The sequence below is a fragment of the Botrytis deweyae genome, assembly GCF_014898535.1.
Source record: "Botrytis deweyae strain B1 chromosome Unknown BDEW_013, whole genome shotgun sequence".
Taxonomy (NCBI): domain Eukaryota; kingdom Fungi; phylum Ascomycota; class Leotiomycetes; order Helotiales; family Sclerotiniaceae; genus Botrytis; species Botrytis deweyae.
The window spans coordinates 646,312-662,849 of NW_024066220.1; the positions used below are offsets into that span (position 1 = coordinate 646,312).

The 16,538-nt window shown below is 44.9% G+C and overlaps 4 protein-coding genes across 4 annotated transcripts; 1 reads left to right on the top strand and 3 right to left on the bottom strand.

Moving 5' to 3' along the window:
- Nucleotides 1-399: 399 nt before the first annotated feature.
- EAE98_006322 (uncharacterized protein) lies at nucleotides 400-3,651 on the bottom strand (the record flags this gene model as incomplete). The annotated part of the gene is made up of 4 exons (XM_038953945.1): nucleotides 400-2,317; nucleotides 2,368-3,308; nucleotides 3,375-3,485; nucleotides 3,619-3,651. The coding sequence occupies 4 exons, from the start codon at nucleotides 3,649-3,651 to the stop codon at nucleotides 400-402; spliced, it is 3,003 nt and encodes a 1,000-aa protein (XP_038809735.1).
- Nucleotides 3,652-4,098: 447 nt separating this feature from the next.
- EAE98_006323 (uncharacterized protein) lies at nucleotides 4,099-5,604 on the bottom strand (the record flags this gene model as incomplete). The annotated part of the gene is made up of 2 exons (XM_038953946.1): nucleotides 4,099-5,470; nucleotides 5,526-5,604. 2 exons carry the CDS (start codon nucleotides 5,602-5,604, stop codon nucleotides 4,134-4,136), a joined length of 1,416 nt encoding a protein of 471 aa, XP_038809736.1. The 3' UTR covers nucleotides 4,099-4,133.
- A 1,378-nt stretch (nucleotides 5,605-6,982) lies between these two features.
- Nucleotides 6,983-7,256, bottom strand: EAE98_006324 (uncharacterized protein; the record flags this gene model as incomplete). The annotated part of the gene is made up of 2 exons (XM_038953947.1): nucleotides 6,983-7,114; nucleotides 7,164-7,256. The coding sequence occupies 2 exons, from the start codon at nucleotides 7,254-7,256 to the stop codon at nucleotides 6,983-6,985; spliced, it is 225 nt and encodes a 74-aa protein (XP_038809737.1).
- Nucleotides 7,257-9,935: 2,679 nt separating this feature from the next.
- On the top strand, nucleotides 9,936-16,443 carry EAE98_006325 (uncharacterized protein). The gene is made up of 5 exons (XM_038953948.1): nucleotides 9,936-10,592; nucleotides 10,701-10,835; nucleotides 10,905-14,286; nucleotides 14,337-15,076; nucleotides 15,127-16,443. Exons 1-5 carry the CDS (start codon nucleotides 10,569-10,571, stop codon nucleotides 15,574-15,576), a joined length of 4,731 nt encoding a protein of 1,576 aa, XP_038809738.1. The 5' UTR covers nucleotides 9,936-10,568; the 3' UTR covers nucleotides 15,577-16,443.
- The last annotated feature ends 95 nt before the right edge of the window (nucleotides 16,444-16,538 follow it).

The following is a 16,538-nucleotide window of genomic DNA, read 5'->3' on the forward strand; positions in this document are numbered from 1 at the left end:
ATAACCTTTTTTTACATCCTTTCTCCTATAATTACTACTCGACACAATACTTTCTCTACAATACTTTCTCCACAATACTTTCTCCACAATAAATAAATGAATGAATGAATAAATGAGAAAAGGTATCATATACACCAACTAACTAACTAACAGACTAACCGACTAACCGACTAACCGACTAACCGACTAACTAACTATATCTCTCACCTCCTTTTCATTTCTTTCTCATTCCCTCCTATTCCCTCCCATCTTCCTCTCTTCCTCTTCCTTTCTTTCCCAATCTTCCTCACTCATCTACCTTCTCCAATCTCATTCTATAAACCTCATCCCCCTCATCTCACCTCTTCTCCCAACCTGACCCCACCCCAACCAACCAACCAACCAACCCCTAAGAAAAATCTAAACAAACTTAACCTCCCCAAAAAGTCCCGCTCTAACCTGCACCAACGCCGCCAACTCCAACAAAAACTCCTGCAACACGATAACATTCGTCAGAATATGACTTACGCTTACCTTTTTATCTTCTTTCTCTCCCTCTGCATCATCCATCACTACCTCTGTCTCTTCCTCCCCCTTATCCTCCTCCTTCCCCTTTGAACCACCACTCCCCTCCACCCCACTACCATCCATCTCAAAATTCTCCACAAAAGTTTTACTTTCCACCGCTCCATCCCTCGTTTCCGAAGCTTCCGCTTCCACCTCCACCTCCACTCCCACTTCCACTTCCCTCTCACCCCTATCCCCACTCTCCCCCATCCTCTTTTTAGCAACCTTAAGATCCGGAAACGGTATCGCCACAACCCCATCTCTCCTAACCCTCTCCGGAATCCCCACCCTCCGATTCAAAATCCCCTGATCAATTGCCGCAAATGCCGCGGCCTGAGTAGGCACAACAACTCTCTCCCTCCTCTCTTCCTCCTGACTTCTCGATTGCGAACTCCCTCTACTAGGTGATTCCGCACTCGATAAGAACTGAGGTGGTGGATTCAACGTCCGATTTGTAGGAGTAGAGAACCCATGACTCCCACTCGTACTTCTCTGTTCACGACTTGGATTTGCTGGACGACCGCGAGTTTGTGGAGATCCTGATCTGGAAGGAGTATTAAAGTCACCAGAGAAGATGCGTTGAGCTACTTTATCAAGAGCAGATTGACGAGGGGGTGATTCGGTATGGGCGGACGATTCACGGTAACTTCTAGGTCGATGACGAACTGGAGTGGTCATGGATGCTGCTTGTTGAAACGCATCACGACGTTGTTGAAGTATATCTTCAAAACGAGGAATTTCGGCTCGATAACTATTAACTTGATCGACCAACATATCAAGTCTGGTAAGTAATTCTGGTTTTGGTGTTTCTGACCATTTGAGACGACGTTGTGTTAGTTTTAAAGCACGAATTTGTGCTTTCTCCAAAATTTCGTCCGGATCTCCTATATTAGCGAGAAGAAAATCGTCCACAATTTCATCAGTTCTACCTTCTTCAGATTCTTCATATACATATTTCGAAGGGTCAGGTAAAAGCCACCCATCAACACTCATATAGCCACACGTTGCCAAATCTATAATTGCGGCCGTCAAAGAAAGATTTGTCTCGACGGAATTTATGAAAAATGTCGACAAGATATCGAGTAAAGTCATGAGAACCGGATCTTCAGGTCTCAAAGTATGGGGACGAATATCTCTCGGCGCACCAGGAATGGTCGCCTGAGAACCTGGAAATTTGGAAGTTCCACTAGCTGATTTAGGCGCAACGAGTGCAATGGAACAAGAGTGACTTTCCAAGATATTCATACTATCTTTGATGTGATTTTCATAAACATCATCAAAATTATCTTCACCGCCAAGATCTTCGGCCATTGTGAGTAAACACTCAATTTCTCTTTCATGAGCTGCAATAGAACGTTGCGGTCCGTCACCTAATACATGACCTGTTCGAAGTAGTGTGGTCACAGCGTATCGATGATGTCGTTTCAATATAACGGATAAAAGCTGCAACGTAACGGTTACAGTCTGTGAGCTTTCTGATCGTAAACTGCCCAAAATAAGATCCACCAGATTGTATAATGCAGGGGCACCTCCTTCTACTTGCAAAGCAACTAGAGTTGCAAGATCTAAAGACTTTCGTTTCCTCGCTGCGCTCACAGAAGCTTTCGAGCCTGAAGGAGCTGGTGTAGTGTCAGGTAAAGCGAGAAGGTAATGAAGGATAAGATGAATCATGTCAGGATGATCTAAAGATTCTAGAATTCGTCGTAAATATGTCAATACTGCAACCGATGAACCTCCATCAACATCTGAAGATTCGAGTAGAGATGGATATCTATTACAGACATTAGTTTTAGTAGCCAAGGAATAACAAAGAACCCATACAGTAGTTGCTGTAGAAAGATGACCTGAAAGTGCTCCAAGAGTGTCTGTTTAACCTCCATGGATTTGCAATGATTCAGCACATCCTGCCAGAAGACCAAATGTGAAAGGAAAGTTTCCATGTGCGATTGATAATCCTCATCGACTGAGCTCACAATCTCATGTGTAGTAAGAGGGTGTCGATAATCCGAAAGCGCCAGAACAGGAGGTAATGCATCCGGAGGATGATCAATAACAAGCTTTCGACTGAGCTGACTGTATAGTGCACCAAGTCCTGTAGCCATGAGAGTAGCCAAATCACTCTCAACTATCCATTGCTCCAGCGCCACATCATTCGAAGCTGCTTCAATAATATAGAGAAGACCTGTCCTCGCAAAATCTCCACATCTCCCTTCCTCATGTATGTAATCAATCAACAGATAGAACAGTTGAAAATCCTCCTTGTGTGTCTTTCCCGCAAACTTCTCATGCGGATCCGCAGTATATCCCTTTGCAGCATCCTCATCCCTTCGTTGCGAAGTAAACCAAACCGGCAAGATTTCCGGATCAAGTCTAATCTTGGTCGTAATATTGAATGACAGCTCCACCACCTCGACCGCCAATTCCGAGCCCAGATTAATATTATTCGACCCGGTAATCCGAACCAGCAGATTCATAAGACTTTTGGCGAAAACATCATTCTCGACGAAATTCTCCTCCTCGCTATCAAGCAATGCAGCAAAGAGAGAGACCGCCTCCCGAATAATCCCCTCATTATACGACGTCGTAGCTATCTTCCCAATCGAGATGTAGATTTGTTTCTCCGCCGCAAAAGCTATGCAAGGATGTGGTAAAGGACGACGAGACTCATCGCCGAGCACTCGAGTAATTTCAGACAGACAGATGCGTATTTGTTCCGCAGCGTCATAATCTCGAGAGAGATCCGTCGCATTGCGCCATAATTGCTACAAGATATGCTGATTAGCTCTCCCTCCTCACCGTCCCCCACATTCGCAACAGAGCTCTCTTACCAAAAGACGATTATATTCCCTCTTGAACCTCGTCAGTCGTTTTTCCGGATTATTCAACGTTACCTTGCTGCCAGCTGGCGCGAGCGAGGTGCCCGCTATCAAGCGTTGCCACTAATTATCGAAAAGAAATATCAGTAACTGCACTCTCATCCAGAGATCTATGTCTCTGCACAGATCAAGATACGATGTCATATCATATACGCAACAAACACTCTCACACCCAAAAGAAACCGCGCAAACTTACAAAATCCATGACTTTGGAGGAGGCATCATTCATATCACCTTGACAAAAGTTATCGCATAAAAAAGTCCGAGAGATAGTAGCCGACGCGATCTGGTGAAACGCGCCTGCAACTTAGATGCGGAAGTTTAATTCTTAGTCAGCAAAGTTCGATATCGTTATCAGGCGTGAGTCAAGTGACGGTGAAATATACACAGGATGGTGAACGTGGAGGGGCTTATGAATTAATGAGGAGCAATGCGATTTCAAGTATATCTGCATATTTCATTTCCCCCTTTTCAATCTGGTAGTAAGTACCCTTATGATGACGATGCAGATCATAATTTTTTGACCCACCTCATATGCCAAGGATATCACAAAATGCCCAAACTGGATCTTATGCAAAATGTATGATACGATACATCGTATATAACTTCAAGTTCTTAAATACATACCCAAGTACCAAATAACATATACACAGAATGTCCTTCATGAGTTCCTTTACTCTAGAATGTCTAACCAAGTCCAATCCATCTCATTTACAAACCCAGAGCCCCAACCAAAACCACCAAAATCGCACTACCCAACCACACAATCTCAGTCTTCCTCCCTGGAATTCCCTCAGACGTCTTCGAACTCTGCACTGCTCCCGCAACTGTACTATCAGCCAACGCTGGTATCGTTGTTGTTCCAGTCTGCGCCCCCAAGACACCCTCTGAAGTACTTGTACTAGCCCAATCCATAACCACCACGATTTTTCCTAATCCTCCTCCATTGATCGCAGATGTAGTTGCACTTCCTGCCACCGTCTCGTTTTGCACCATTGTTTCATCACCCGCCGTTATATAGAGGGAGGTTGTAAATGTAGTGCTTGATGCCTTGGAAACGGAAGAGGGTGTTTCGACTGGCGTCGAGGTGATTGTGTTTATGACGGCTGCGTTCACTGCCGAAATTGTTGTTTGGATGCTTGATAATATTGCTGATTCGGTACTTGTAGTAGTGGAGGTTTTAGTGATTGATCGAGTGAAATATGAGGTCGTAGTGTGAGTCGAAGTAGTGGACGATATTATAGATGATGCGGATATTGATGATTCAGCTGTCTCGCTGGTTGAACCTGCAACAGTTTTGGTACCATAGTTCGCATTCATTATTGATGTGGTGGTGGCAGTAGCCGTGATTTCATTATAGGGGACAAAGGCGGTAGGAACACCTCGTCCAGCACCCAATTTACAATTTTCAAGGTTTATTAGGGAGTCTGATTTATCTGATGCGGCATAATTGACCATCCAATCACGCAATTGTGTTGGCAATGTTGTTGAAAAAGCTCCTGGTGAGTTCCAACCGTGATCTGTATCTTCATCGGCAAGAAAGAACCCGGATGGATAAGGAGATATTTCATCACCGGATGAGCTTTTGATGTCACTCGGGCGAGGGCATGCGTATGAACCATGCTTTGATGTCGGTGATGCAGTTGCATATATGACATCTGTATATACCCAAACAGGTGTTGGCGATTGATAGACTGTTCCATAAGGATCGGTGAAAGCGGTACCGTGAATGAAGGTTGTCTCGGCTCCGTAAACCCCCAAATCAGACCCAATTATGGTTGTAGGAAGACCATTGATGGACGATCTCGTTATGGGTTTCGATGGGGCTGTAAAGTTTGTAGGAATGGTCTGAATACTCGTGATGGCTGTGTCGTCGTATTTATATACGATAGTAGAGACAGTGGCTACAGTAATATTGATGCTTTCAGAATACCATAAAACTTGGCCGACTTGAAATGACGAGAGATAACAGCATTCGAGATTGGCTTCAAGACTGGTCGTAGCTGCTTCGGAACTCGTTGATGTTTCATTGTATGAGATCGAGGCGGCTGCTTGACATCAGTTTTGATTCTTGAACAAAGAAGTAGTTTATGAACGACCTACTTCTCTGTGGGAGTTGCCTAATGCCATGTGCTTGTGTTGCCCATAGTGATACTATCAACAGAGTGGTTCGGATGGTCATTTTCATGATGAGACCGAATAGAATTTCAGGCCCGAAGGATGAAAGGTAAAAAGGTCTCGAGCATGTCTAAAATATGGAGCAGATTTATGGTGTTTAAGAGAGCAGAGACAGGGCTGAGTTCCAGGCCACCAACTTCATCTTGAGAGCAAGAACGTCGGATCGACCCGCAATTTGGACTGTTGGCGCCTACAAACCTCATCAAGAAATTTACGAATCCGAATATCTGGCGCGTAGCGCCTCAGCCATGGAGGAACATTGAAATGACTGGAGAATATAGACTTGGGAAATCTCTGACCAAAATAGAGATCGCGAAAGGCTGATTTCTTAATCGCCATGTCAACTTTGACACGAGGGATACTTGGCACTCCCATCAGAGCTTCGTCTCTGAAATATGCCGGTTGCAAAATCTTCGAATATTTGATTTTGAGCACATGTTGATAAAGTTTTCAACGCTTGAAACGTTTCTGACATTAAAAACAAATTGAGAATATAAGGAAGGCTGTAAAGTATATCTCTTTCAAGAGTTGTAAAGTCAAATTTTTGAAACTTTGAAGATCACAATCAAAAGACACATCGACACTTCCACCTGCAAGGTGACTGATCTTGCAGGATTCTCCTAGGAAGAAATCGATGATTTTCTCATGTGATATGAGTGGTCTCCGAGCAGGCTTTGAGAAAAATGTCAAAGATCAAATTATAATAGCACACTCAAATAGGGGGGGGGGGGGGGGGGGGGGGGGCGTAGCAATACAGCTTCTCAAAGTCTCAAACCATTCGTTGTCAAGTTCATGGATGGAAAAGTTCTCGACCTTTGACAGCCCAGGCAGATTTACTTCAGGAGATGGCAAGACTGGACCAAGTAGAGTGGGGTACACGCGTCTAGTAGTGTCGTGATGAAGAGATGAAGCGATGGAGTTTGGATGTGATCAGAACATAAAAAAAATGAAGTCGTCGGGATTCCATGCCTGTTTTACAGATGTGACCGCACGAAAATAGAGTGATCTACCCAAGTCCCTAATCCGAAACCAGCTAGCTCTTACCTTTAGACGCCCAAGAAATGCGGAGACGAATCTTGGTAACCTTACAGATCACCCATCACTTCTTCCCTTGCGATCCTCGGTGACTTCCCGTGCTTTACCATAAAACTCTGATGATACCCCTGATAACTATATCGTATTTCGAAGAAATTCGTTCACGCTGCCCATGCATGGAAATACCTATGTGTACAGAAATTGCCATCTCTTCTCTGGCTTCGTCATTCATCATTTCTTTCCAAACCTTAACGGTAAGGTCATCCGTGGCACCCAGTGTGATTTATACACATGACTTATGAGTCGAGAGAGACACGTTGAACTCAACTGAAATGAGTTTATTGAAATTAATGAAACGAACCGAGACCGATACTGGGTGGGTATGAGCGAAAAGCTATTTTCAGTTGGAGGATCAGATCACCGTCGTCACCCGAGGCTAAATCATGGAGACTGTTAATATCACGGAATGCTCGGGTCGCCTTTGGTTCATTGCAGATATATTTGAGGTGTGATGGGCAAGTTTCACACATAATTTTCTGGTGTCAATTCTCCTGATGAGACTGGTCGAGGTCCCATGGATGGTGCATAGCTTGGTTTCCAAAGTGTCATGGCGATGTACATAATTTTTGTGAGAATTTTATGAGCGTCTGTCTGGGTTTACATCAATAGGAGTTTGATTTTGAATCCAGCAGCGGTCGTGGTTCCCGATAAATGAATACTCAGGTACGACGGTACTGCTGATCCTGTCCCATTGATTATAGACGAGAAGAGATTTGGGGGGGGGTGAGCGGGGGGTCTGCGACTCTGTATTTGGTCACCAAAATTCTAGAACCACCCCTAAAAAAAAGGGTAACTACTAATGCTGTGTCTGAAATATCGGTCAAGCTTGCAGATGGTGTATGCGGTGAATTGCATGATCGTTTGCCCGATGTCCTTTTCCTAGATTTTCGAAAAGGGTCGCAGAGGAAAATACAAGACGGAAAAGGAACGAGGACTGCAGGTATCCAAACGCGATTCAATCGACATTACCGGATCGACCAATTTCCCCGATAATGAAAGTTATGCCCCATAGCCTGGGAGCTGTTTTAGGATATGTGGTTCTCGTATGCAAGAGACACAACCATCGACCTGCGAGCTCCACCTTGAATGATATATTATCCGGAGACATGACCATTGCTTTCGGAGCGTTTGCGCATACCCGGTGGTCAGAATGGTCACTGGAGTCTGACAATATTAGATAGAATAGCTACCCCTTTGTAAATCAGTCACGATGAAGATATTTTGGGTTTCTATATCGACACAGTCGACAGTCCCCGAGCGCAAGGAAGAAGATTTGCAGCTGGGCCGAATGGCCAAATGGTAGGTTGAGAATTATGGTGGTCGGTTGTTGTTTTTGTTGGTTGTGGTTGTGGTTGTGGTTGCTGTTGTTGTTGCTATCGAAACATCGATCTCGGTAACCAGTTGAATGTTGCCATGGAAGGCAGGGAAGGTCCTAGTCGCTGGACGGCTGTCATCATCAGCTGAGTTGGGATGAGGGGTAGATTGATGGCTGGAAACGGAGCTATTTTCACATTTATTCATGGATGTAGCTTCGGAAAATTAAGAGAGATCTGGGTAGTTTGGGAGGGAGGTAGGTATTGATGGTGAGATGGGATTCTGTTGTTTCCAAGTTTTGTTGATGTTTTTATTTGGATGGATTTGTATGTAGGTAGGTATTTGTGTGGATGTATTTGTATGTATTCGTATGTGTACATGTATGGATATGGATATGGTAACTAGGTATTGATATATCGATATATTGATAGATGTATACCGATATATTACCTACTGCGTAATCACAATAATAATTACCTTGATGCCGTCCACCGGCGATATGTAGGTAAGTTATACGACAGCAAAGACAACCTATGAGAGAGTCGTATGCATGAAATCATGATATGTATGTAGGTGTATCGGTATGTAGTATGTAGCATGTAGTATGTACGAAGGACTTGGTTGCATCATTCTTCTTACATCGTCCCCAATCCCTTGCACGTACTTTTACCTACATGAATGATAAGCTGCGCATAGTGGAGAAGAGCGCCGTGCGTGCGGAAAGTGTCCCTTTTTTCCTTTGTTTACATGGACTGGATTCTTCACAATGCAGCCAACAACCAATGATTTCCATGTCGTGAATACCGTCTTTTGATATGTGAGACGACGGGGTGGATGGTTCATGAAGCAACATATAGTAGCGGGCTGGGTCGTGTGTGTATCTTTGCTCTCATTCGATATTATCCTCGCTGGACCTTCTGCAGGAACCCCGACCATCCACGGCGAACAAATGGCATTGTGCGATTTTCTCTTTCATAATTGTCGATGGATCACATACTAGGTACTCGTACACATACTCGAATCTTCTACCTTGCTCCAAAGAGTCGAAAGGTCTCAAATGCATCCATGGATCGAATCCAATGGGGACGGATTTGGAACTTTGGCTATCAATTGGAGCGACAATTGAGTTTACGGAGCCAATCATCGGATGATGTCTGTAATTTCATTTGAATTCTAGTGCGGGGCGTGGAAGACTTCACTAGGATTAGGGGTTATTCAAGGTTTCTCACACTTCATACTAGGCATCAAGTAGTCAGGAAGAGGTCATGAAGAGGTCAGGAAGAGGTCGGTATTATATATCTGACTTTGATTTTGTATGGATGGTAGTCATATGTATGGTAGTCATACGCATGGTAGTAGGTAGGTAGTCATAGTCATAGTCATAGTCATACTCACACTCACACTCGTACTCATAGGTACTCATACTAAAAGATACTACAAGACTACAATCTACGACTAGGTCGAAAGGCTGAGGGAGCGATATCAAGTCGTAGGTACGAAAGTAAGAAAGGAAAGAAAAGAAAAAAAGGGAGCACGGTTGCTAGAGCGACGCGTCTAAATATCCACCCCTACCACACATACCTAGGTGCATACTCCAAGAAAGAAAAAGTTACCCAACTCGGCACATTCAAGCATAATAATAATATAAATAATAATAATAATGATGACAATTCTAACAATAATAACAATAATATACGATAATAATAAATAAATTCTTGTTTACTACCCAGGTACCTAGGTATATTTGTGATGATTATTCTGATATTGATTATCCGATTATTCTTCGATTGCCCGATTCTTTCATTATTCTATTACAGGTAATAGAGTACATCCATCCTATCCATCCCATCCCAATCCATCCCATTAAAACCACAAAAAGTCAGCCCCATACAATTTTATACTCTTTCGTCTTCTGTCTTCTCTTCTCCTCTCCTCTCCTCTCCTCTCCTCTCCTCTTCTATCCTCTCTCTCTCTCTCTCTCCTACCAGTCAACCAGCCCAGTCCACCAGTCCAGTCAGCCAGTGATAACATAATCGGTCCCGGTACGACAATCTTTTGTTGATACAACCCCCTTCAACTCCCTCGCCCCAACCCAAACAAACATCATCCATCCAATTACTTGCCTCTCTTTCTTCTAATTTATTCTTCTTTGCTGTACCTGTACCTGCAAACTATCTTCCTCAAGATTCTTCATTTTCCGCGTCAATAACGACCACCGCTTTCTCCTTTTTTTAATATTGAAGCTCCTTTTTTTTTAATCTCCCATTAAATCAAACAGTACAGTATTCAAGGCGGGAGTGAATCTCTCCTTCGTAACCCCAATTCAACAAATCAACTTACCTATACATTCGTTCCTTGAACCACTATAAATCCATCTACCAGCTACGCGCATTCCTCGCGTCTGATAACGAAAAGGCCTGCTTGCTTTTTTATCAACATTGTCATTTGTCCACAATCCCACATTCCACAAATATACATCTGGCTACTGCAAGGTGATTATCCTTCTCCACAACGACACATTCGGGGTTTTTTGGGGGTGGAAGTTGGTAACTTGATAAGATGTCTTCTTCGTCTTCGCAACCGGTAAGCGCACACATCGATAGATAAATTTAGATGAGAGAGCGCGTGGAGGCTCATGCGGTGGTAATGGTTTTGGCAAGATAAACATGAAATCTAATATTTACAATGCAGGTTCCTCCGCTGAGGATTCAGAAAGGTTCCATCTCATCTGGATCACCAGTCAAAACTTCCACACCGCGACCACTTTCAGAGCTAGCTCCAACAGCTCAAAGGCGGAATTCTCCAAGTTATAAGCAAGCCACAAAGGTAAGAATTCCATGTGTCGATTTTCAGCATTTCTCTCGCTCGGAGATTTAAAAGCTAATTCTGACGTAGAAGATGAGTCTCAATCTCAATGGAGATTCGTCTCCATTCCAGTCCTCCCCGTTCACTTCCGCCGAAGGCTCCTCTCCACATCTCTTCTGGCAAAACCGTGATCCAGGCACACCAAATCGAGTCGGCACGGAAAATGCGTTCAAAGATTCCTCGATATCCCCAACAAGAAAATCATCCATCGAACGTTTACAGCGCGCGTCGCGTGTGAAGAACAGCACCATGTACGCAAGGGAGCAGAAACTCGAATACGACCCCATGTCAATACCCGTTGTTGAGAGACCATTGGCGAAGAACATACAAGGCAATGCTTATGGAGGAAAAGGTCTGGAAGGGTTTAGATCGGAGCATAATCGACCATATAACCACATGAAGACGGATAGTAAAAGCAGTATTTCACTGGCCAGTCCGCCACCTCTGAGCCCGAACAGAGAGCCCTTGAAGGTAGCAGCAGCAGCAACAAACGGTCTACGATCACCCAGCAAAGATCAAATTTCTCCGACGAAATCCTCCATGGCAACTAGTCGATTTACTGGCAAGGCACTGTACGATCCAGAGCACAATACCTTTGGCGATGAAGATTCGGGTGATGAGAGAGAACGAGAGCTTCCGCCTGGACGAAGTTTACACAGACATGCGAAGAGTGTTACTTTTGATGTAGCTCCTCCGCAGATCAACGAGTACGAATTAGCTACACCTGATATATCATCTATTGGAACAGGTTCTCGGGAGAATAGTTATGATTCCGAGGAGGATGACGAAGAAGATCTCTACTACCATGACAACGGGCTTGAGCAAGACGATAGCTTCGATGCTTCTCTTGAGGATATTGAAAAGACACCAGTTGTTGGACCGGATGACTGGAGACATCCCAGCCCGAGAAATAGCTATGGTCAAGGTTCTGCTTACTTCGATGATCCATTTGACGGTCCAGATGGTAGTCCAAGGCCTGATGCTCGTCCTTCATCCTCGGCGGGGCGTCCTAACGGGACACGCAACGATTCGTTAAACTCAAATGGCGAACATCGACCACTACCACCTCTACCCGGTATGGCTGCCAATGACCGAAGGGGTTCGGCGTCCTCGGGTATTGAGCGTGGAGCAACAAGTTCACCGAGAAACCTGCCTACGCCACCTCCTCCCACCTCTATCAGCAAAGCAGATCTTCAAGGAATGAACGGAAACAAGCTGACTTTGGAGGAGAGATTGCATTTGATGATGATTCAGGACGATGATAGGCCAAAGTCTTCTGAAGGTAGACCAAAATCTGCCGAGAGAGATGAGCAACGAGAACGTCGCATGCGTCGTGCAGGAGCACGTAAGAGTCAGACACCGGAACGAGAGGCCCAACCCATCAAAATCCATGAAGATAAAGAAGACCGAGAAGATCATGAAGATGAAGATGCATTGGATGATCTTCCAGGATTGGGGTCGTATCAATTACCACCTCGCATCTCACGAGAATCAATTTTGAGAAAGGTCAATGGCCAGGAACCATTTACTCGGGAGTCAGATTACAACTTGGATTCGCCTCTACCTAGCTCAAGTCCCGAACGTCCAAGCACCGCTGAAATGGCACATATTGACCCCGACACTCCTATTCCCTCTACGGAGGATTCTTTTGTCGAATCGGCGGACGAGGATGACGAGGATGATGAGGATGACGAAAACAGCATCTTGATCAAATCTGAGGCTGGAGACGAGGAAGGAGTTGACATGTATAATCTTCCTGACATGTATCAGCGTACCGAATCCGGAATGGAGAGTCATCAGACGGAGAGTGAAGTTGGGACGGTGGATGATTCTGAATTGGAGAGCCATTATTCCGATGAAACATCATCCGAAATGCCACTGCATGAAAGCCCACAATTCCAATCGAATAGCGTTCCAGAAGAGGATGGTCCACCAACTCCAAGAAACATCAGTCCTTCTAGCATCTCATCGGATCCGGCAAAGGAGAACAGAAGAATATCCCTGCCCGAGTTTTCAGGACTTCTCGCCGATAATACAGACTTGAGTCTGAGTCTGAGATCGTACATGACACCATCCCCTGAACCTCAAAACGAACAGGAGAGAAAGGTCTCTCAGATGTCAGAGGCACATGAACATCTCCAAGGATCCAAAACACCAGAGGCGGACGATGAAGCTGCGCACCAGGCACCAATCAATGAGCGTAAAGCAAGTGTGGCGGAAACTGAACCAGAGACAGAAACAGAGACTGAGGGAGAGACCGAGGCAGAGACCGAGGATGGTACTCCAGAGCCACAGCAGATTGTTCCCGAGCCTCAAGAGGAACCTGCTCCCATGTCGCCACTCAAGAAAATGGTTTCACGTCCAGAATATGATGGATCTGAATGGGGACCACAAGAAGATGATGAGGAGGACGAGATGTCAGAGTCAGATTCAGTGATTCATCATCCAGTTGATGAGCCAATTGACCATCCATTCAGAGCATCTTTGGACCAACCATTTAGATCGTCGATTGATCAGCCATTCCAACACCCATTCATCAATCCTCCTAAGATCTCTCCTACACCACCACCACCCTCGGATTCTCCTGGGATTCCCGAAACAGTAGCTACTATCAAAGCCCGCAGCGGATCCAAACTCAAGACTAGGCCCTCCGTAACACCTTCTGACCTAGCAGCCATGCGTGAAGCTCGGCGTCAAGTCAGTGGTGCTGGTCCTGTCGTTCCCCCAATCCCCCAGCGACACCGCAATCGCCCTTCATTAAATGGAGAGCAAGACCCCGAGGATGAGGATAATGATAACGATGATGATAATGATGCGGAGAGGGGTACCATACAGCGAGCTCCCAGCTTCAAAAAGCGAAGTCTCACACTAGACATCGGCGGTGATCTTGGACTAAACTTGGAGTCAGATTTCGACCGGGTCATTGAATCTTCAAAGGTAGCATATGTTTTAACTTCTCCTCGCCCGACTTTCCTTACTGGTGGACCTGGACAAGCGTCCGAATTGTACAACCTAACCGAAAAGGATGATCATGCTAACAGGAGTCCACGACAGCGAGGATATTTGATGCGACAAAATACCAAGGTAGTTGTTGCTAGCAGCGACGAAAGAGAGCCACGGAATACCAAATCGGTCGGAAACTCGCCTACCAAACCAGATAATCGACCACAGTCTTGGGTCGTTGAACCATGGAACGGCTCTCGCAGAAGCAGCGCCCGACCTTCCAGTCCACGCAAGAAGCCTCCAACCGGACCAGTCCCTCCAATGCCGGGTCATGAAAGTAATGCCACTGGCTTAGGTATCGTAACAGAAGGTCAGGTCGCAGAGCCTGCATCTGATGAAGCTAGTGAGCGAGGGAGGTTGTTCGTGAAAGTCATTGGAGTGAAGGACTTGGACCTTCCCTTACCCAAAAGTAGGTCTTCACTCAATCATTACCTTTTTGACACACTAACATGAGAATAGATGAACGATCATGGTTCAGCCTGACTTTGGACAATGGTGTGCACTGTGTTACTACAGCATGGTTAGAGTTGGGACGAAATGCTCCTATTGGACAAGAGTTCGAACTTGTTGTGCCAAATGAGCTTGAGTTTCAATTAACATTGAATGCAAAACTTGAGAAGCCACCACCACCAAAGCGCGCCCAGACTTCTCCGATCAAGGCATCAAAACCTTCAAAACCTTCGACTTTTAGCCGAGTATTTGCTTCACCAAAGAAGAGAAAGGAACTTGAGATGAGGCAAAAGGAAGAAGAACAACGCATTGCACAACAAAAACAACAAGACGCTCAAGCATTGAAGAAATCATCGCAGCCAACTGCGTGGGATCTCCTCTCACCGCTTGCTGCTGCAGATGGTAGCTTTGGTAGATCTTACGTTTGCCTAAAGGATCATGAGACTCGCTGCTTCGGAAGACCTTATAATGTCGATGTGGCTGCTTTCAATGAATGGGCTACTGAAGAGGTCAGTCAATCATCGAGTGTCATGAGCAAACGTAGCGTTCCTCCTCCAGTTCGAAAGCGCGCTCCCTATACCATTGGAAAGTTACAATTACAGCTCCTTTTCGTGCCAAAACCAAAGGGTGCAGGTGATGATGACATGCCCAAGAGTATGAATGCGTGCATCCGCGAGATGAAGGAAGCCGAACTCGAGGTTGCTCGACAATTTGAGGGCCACCTGAGTCAACAAGGTGGTGACTGTCCTGTAAGTTTTTACATACCCACATGATCTGATCATTACTAACACACTTCAAGTTCTGGCGTCGTCGTTTCTTCAGATTATCAGGAAGCAAACTCACGGCTTACCACGAGTCAACCAGGCAACCTCGTGTCACTATCAATCTTGCAAACGCCAATAGACTGATTGATGATCGCAGAGCACTAACACAAAAAGAGACTACTGCCAAATCTGGTAAACGTCGCAAGTCTGGTTTTGCTGAAGATGAGGAAGGTTACATGTTTGTTGAAGAGGGTTTCCGTATTCGATTCAACAATGGTGAAGTCATTGATTTCTACGCAGACTCACCAGCCGACAAAGAAGCATGGATGTCTGTTCTCGACCCTTGTGTAGGAAAAGAACGTGCAGGTGGTAAAGGTGGTTGGTGTGAGATGGTCCTCAAACGGGAAGAACATATAATGAGGAAAGCTTCCGGAGCTTCGGGCAAGGGCCGATCACATTCGAGAGTCAAGAGCACCATTTTTTGATCTCTCTTCTTCGCGTTTACTCCGTCGGTTTACGTCGCCTTTACAACAACTGAAAGGGGTCTTCCTTTTCTTGTATTACTTTCTGCCCGGGCGGCCTTCATTCTATTTCGGCAAAACATTGTTTCTTCTCGTGCGAGTTCGGCTAGAAGTAGATAAAAAGTTTCGTCAACATTATTGACAGTCACAGGCACCATTTTTGTTTTATACGTCATCTTTTGATATGGAAGCGAGCGGGTTCATGGTTGGGGTGGGGGAAGTGGGAGCATAATTCTTGACTTTTTTGTCTCATTTGCGTTTTCACAACTGCTTTTGTAAGATTTCTGGTTTGAGTAGCCTTAGCTAGTTTTTTCTTTTGGCATGCGAAGGCAACAAACTTATTGTTTTGTTTTAAGGATTAGGTTATCTTTGTTTTTCTACCGTTGTTTACCTTTCCTTTTGATTGGTTGGTTTGCAGTTTGGGTTTCCTTTCTTTGGGAATTGGATTGGAATGGGGGGTTTAAGGGGATTGTGGAGGAGAATGGATTTGAGAGGGGGTGGTTGAAGACGCGTGGGGAGGAGATCAGATGAGATGGTGTGGTAGAAGGAAGATTGTCATTGGAACTTGGTGACAAGAAGAAGGTTGATTCGATTTCAGTAATGATTCGTGATGGATGTGATGAGGAGATGAAATACACGTATACGTATGAAGGGAGGGAAAGAGAAGTTTCATGAGTTTGATTGGGAGGTGTGAGGAGAAGGTGTAGTGAGGGAGTAGTGTGTGAGTGAGGAATGGGAAATGGAAATGAGAAAATGAAAAAGAATATTCAATTTATATTTTATGATTTGTCTTTTGTGATGATGTGATGATGTGATTGATGTGAACTGATCTGATGTAATGTGTGAGTAGGTAGGTAGGTACTCATTTCGGTCAGTGGATGTGGCATGCTGGCTATGTACTAGAGGCATGGATAGCTTACGTAACA